The sequence below is a fragment of the Penaeus japonicus genome, unplaced genomic scaffold (genome assembly GCF_977035675.1).
Source record: "Penaeus japonicus unplaced genomic scaffold, GWHDUDI00000001_assembly GWHDUDI00000020, whole genome shotgun sequence".
NCBI classification, from domain to species: domain Eukaryota; kingdom Metazoa; phylum Arthropoda; class Malacostraca; order Decapoda; family Penaeidae; genus Penaeus; species Penaeus japonicus.
In genome coordinates this window covers 26,939,794-26,944,793 of record NW_028234422.1, presented here as the reverse complement: position 1 = coordinate 26,944,793, position 5,000 = coordinate 26,939,794, and the positions used below count along the sequence as shown (strand labels likewise).

The window sequence follows — 5,000 nt, the reverse complement described above, 5'->3', positions numbered from 1 at the left end:
TGTGTTGTGTTAAAGTGGAGATACTTGAAAAAACAATTAGATGATAACATAATACACTGAGTTTTTCTTTTTCTCATTTTCTTAGTTTTGTACTAATAGTTTTGCTGTGATTTTTAGCAGCACAGGTGTGTTTATTAACCATAACAAGATATAAAAACAGTAAAAAATGGGAGCTGCTTTACAATATCTGGGAAGCATAATATCAAATGCAGTTTTGCATTTTGCACTTGTGGAAACTTTTCTTCTGATGGTTTTTGTTTTGGGTAATTTTCAGGTTCTCTCTTTGGTTGTAAATTCTCTCTCTTTCGTTTATGTTGTGACATGCCAATTATTTCCCCAGTTTCCTCACTATGAAGTAGTGAAGTTAATTATTTTAATCTTATATAGAATGGAATGTGATAGTTATGTAGAATTTGGTTGCATTCAACAATTTGTCATATTGAGAAAATGGTAGTTCTTGCCTGCATCATGGATGTTATATATTGTGTAATCTTCCATAGTTTGTGAGTTTTTCCTTTTTTGGATTATGATATTATTAGGTACGATAGATTTATATTTCTGTATATTTGAGCATGTTATTATTATTATTATCATTTGAAATCTGATGTTCTTCCATGATTGAAATGTTATTATCTATAACTGTATTCATTCTTCTCCTTTTTCATTGATTCAGAAAACACAATTTAAGTGTTTCTGATTGATATTTACGTACTGACATATTGTCATCATGATCATTCTCATCATTACCATCACTACACATTTCACAATTGATACAGAATCATTTCTTACAAACAAGACACAAAACAAAACTTCTCCTGTGCCCTTTTACAGTCGCCAATTGTGGTGTGGAAGATGAAGGCCCCAGAGAAGAAGCCTCTGGTGAGACGCGAGAAGGCGGAGGACGTACGAGCCAAGGTGCGCAAGGGTAGCCAGAAGAAGCAGGTTTCAGCCCTCAAGGCACTCGCTGAGTTCCAGAGTCCAGCTGATGCAATCTAGGGTTCCAATTTCATCCAGTAGGTCCAAAGGTCTTAGCAGAAGTAATTGTGCGTGCACTTGTTAACTTCGCCATGTAAACGATAGGGATATTTTTTAGTTTCTTTTTCAGCAATCCCCCCCCTCCCTCCCCATGTGTCTCTGGCTCTGTCAGCAGCTGGAGCGAGGCAGAATTTCTTTGGGATTTGTTACATTGGTCTTTCCTTTCTCCCTGCCTCCCTCCCCTCCCCTTGAATGCAGTGGTATTGGGCAGCTGTTTTAGCCTCACAAGGAAAATGTCTAAGAGTTTAAAGAAACCCCAGAGACAGATTTTAATGATGGCAGGGATGAAGTGAAGGAAGTTGAGATGAAGAAAAGGGGAAATAAGAACAGGAAGGGACATAGAGGGAGTAATGATAATAGAGGTTGAATTACAATGAAAGGCTAGATATGAGATTGTCATTGTAAAGATTAATGAGGGGAAAATAGGAAGAGAGAGAGAGAGAGAGAGAGAGGGAGGTTGTCAGGAAAAATAGATATGTATTAAAAGTGAGATAAGAAATATGAGATTTGAATGGTCTTTCATCTATTTTTTTTTTTCTTTTGATTAAGAAATCTGTGATTTTCACTGATAGCAGTTAAAATAGAGAATTTGTGTGTTACGGAAAAATTCTTTAAGAAAAAGCAAAAAAAAATTATTGTAATTCAGTTTTGTCTTCTTTTGGCATTTTGAATGTTCTATATATAATTGTCAAATTGTCATGAAGAAAGGTTCTAGATAAAACAAAAAGGAAAAACAAAAGTGAAAATGATCGTGTTCCACAGATTCTCCCACATTAGCTCCCTTGGTGCGTCTCTTTGCACCCCAGGAGTGATGTAATGCTTGCCAGTCTAGAGTAGAAAGGCATTATTATTAGTCTCCCATTTTATAAGAATAATCACCCAAAATTACCCCTATATCGTTATTATTATTTTGAATATTGTAGAGGAATAGCCAAGGCCAAAAAAGAAAATTGAAAACTTTTTTTTTTTTCTTTTTACTTATTTCTTTTCTTTCTTTGATCATGCAATGTTATCACCATAGAAAAAAAGCCATTTTGAGGACTTGTTCAAATCCTCTCTGACCTGAGACCCTTAAACACATAGTGAATTATTGTGTAGAGATGATAATTCCTACGTAATATTGCCTATTTAGTTGTATATCAAGTTTGATCTGTATATTGTATTTTTTGAATTGTAGTCTGTTTCTCATATGAAATGATTTCCAAAATTTATGTGCTGCCCCTGCCCTATTGTGAGAGACAATACAGTGGCAGCATTGTTACAGTTGCTATTATTAATTCTGTTCTTATTATATTTTTATGATTATACTTTTGATTATGCTAGTATTTTTACTGTTGCTTATATAAAGTTTATATTTTTAATTATTATCATCACCATAGGATGAGTCATTAGACATTTTTATTTATAAGCTTTTTAGGCTTTGAATTATTGTTCCTAAATGATCATTATATTAAAAAAAAAATCATTACTTGGCTATTTGTTATATAAGATATGTCATTGCTACATGAATGTTGACAGGAACCAATAAAATCAATTTTTAGAACTTTCGAGGACCAAAAAAAAAAAAGAATTAAAGAATAAAAAAGACTACCATGCTTTTGGTAGAAGACAAAGTAAATATGTATAGTCGTCCAGTCTTGGATATTTTATTTAAGGATGTCCACAAGGGTAAATAGGAAATAAAAGGTATTTGGTATATATACATACCACGTATACATATATAAATATATATATATGTACGTTATATTTGTGTGTGTGTAGAATGAACTGCACAGTCAGGTATAATCCAAAGAGAATGTGGCAGTTTTTTGCAATAATTCATGTTTGTTTAATTGTAAGACTTACTATTCCAATGGTATACATAGAAAAGAAAAGAAAAAAAATGCCAAAAAAAAAAGGAACAAAACTTTATTTATCTGAAAGAAAGTATGATAAGAGAGGCAAAAGATGGTACAAAGACAAAGCAGTTAAGTTACCAGGAGCTCTTCAAGGAAAGACTGATTGGTAACTTGTTCTTCCCACGATATCATTCCAAATTTATATTTTTTCCTTTCAAGTCTCTCCTCATCATATTATTCATTAGGGTATAAGTAAAGTTGTCCTGATTATGTTTTTTGGCTTCGGGACTGTGCTGTAGCTCCTCCCCCCTACCCCCTACCCCTACCTCCCCTCCACCTACCCCACCCTCAAAAGCCCCCTTCCCCCTGGCTACTGCACGTCACACATGTAGCCGAGTTACATGCTCTTATTACTGTGTGCTTGTGATCTCCTTACTGTGTTCCACTTTCGGTGCACTCTTTCCCCTTAACGTTCTTTAAAAGAGAGACAAGAGGAATAAAAGAAAAAAAAGAGAGAGAGGAGAAACTATTTTTAATTCATCTTTTGCTCTTCTTCTTCTTCTTCTTAAGAGGGAAAAAGCAGCCTGATCACCTTTTGATATTTCATTCTTGCATATCATGTTTCATTGTACATTATGACGGATTCTGTAAGAACTGTACTGTATGTAGCACTCGGCAGCTTTTTGTATATTGGTAGGCTAAGTTTCTCGTTTGTGGGATCATTGAATTAATTAATCAGTATGGGCACCAAAGCAGGTCGTAAGGCATGTTCGATCAGGGAGACTTTATAATTTATTTTGTTATATTTCAAGGAACATGTTTAGGAAATTGTAATGGTTAGGTATATAATGATTATGTAAAAAATAAAAACAAGGTAATAAAGATAAGTTATGGCATTGTGTAAATCATGATAAATCTAGAATGATTCAAATGTTAACAATGATAAAGAAAGTGCTTAAAAAAAGTGTATTTATCCATTGATGGCATTTTGTCATTATGTTCCATAGCACTTGCATTTGATTATACTTTTTCAGTAGCAGTGTCACAAGGCTTTATATAGTAAGGTTAACAAATATTATGATTTTATAGTTGTTGAAATTGTCTCTTTTCTGTGTAAAATATTCAGAAATGTAGATAGTGCAAGGTGTAGCACAGGCATTATTGAAATATTTTTGGTTGCACAGTTTTTGGATCTTAAAAAACATCAAACACTTTTTAAAAGCTTAAGTTGTATTGTCATGATTTATTATCCACAAATATTTTTTCTATCCATCAAATACCATGTACTTGGGTGCCAAAATATATGTAAAAGATCCGATCTTATATTTTCTTTTCCTTCTTGTTCAGATGAACATCAGATAACATAATGAATTAATGCTTGTTGTCAGACATTGTACCAAAATGTGAGATGTTGTGATCTGCACTGGATAAATGTATTACTTCTGAAATTCTGAAATTTTAATTTTGATATTTAGATCTATAAGAACCACAATGGAATAGGAAACTGATATAGTGATGGAAATTCTTATAACACAGGAATTTTTGAAAACCTTTGTATTGTTTAAACATACCATTGTAAAAGTGTAAATATCATACATCATGTTTCTCTTAACTCTTGTATGAAATTTTACGCTAAAAATATAAGCAGATGATATTTGTGAATTCCTAAATTAATCTGATATTAATAAAGGAAGAAACATTCTATGATGCAACGTCTGGAATCTGCTAAATAAGGGTCTGATCCTTGTTCATATGAAGATTATGAATACATTTTTTGAAATTGCTCTGTAACTATGTGAGAAAATGTTTCACTAGAAATCAGATAAGAAATAGAAAAAAGTCGAAATAGTGTTTCTTAGGGATTTTTGGAAAAAAAATTACAAAAAAAAAACAAAAAAAAAGAAAAAAAAAAAAAAAAAAAAAAAAAAAAAAAAAAAAAAAAAAAAAAAAAAAAAAAAAAAAAAAAAAAAAAAAAAAAAAAAAACAATATTCTTCTTAGAATGGACAATGATCATAGTAAGAAATGATGTTTCATTAATGATTTAGATTGGTGAGATTATATTATATTAGAAATGAAAGAAATTATGAGAAAACAGAAGCAATTAAATTGAAGGCATTATTTAAATT

At 31.8% G+C, this 5,000-nt stretch overlaps 1 protein-coding gene across 7 annotated transcripts in view; it reads left to right on the top strand.

Annotated features, from left to right (window-relative positions):
* The window catches only part of alpha-Cat (catenin alpha), a 62,709-nt gene extending 58,518 nt beyond the window's left edge, over window positions 1–4,191 (top strand). For all 7 annotated transcript variants that reach the window (XM_086548231.1, XM_086548233.1, XM_043014415.2 and 4 more), the window contains one exon: window positions 832–4,191. In XM_086548231.1, coding sequence (XP_086404357.1) covers window positions 832–996 — 165 coding nt within the window. In that variant the 3' untranslated portion in view covers window positions 997–4,191. The remainder of the gene's footprint in view (window positions 1–831) is intronic.
* The last annotated feature ends 809 nt before the right edge of the window (window positions 4,192–5,000 follow it).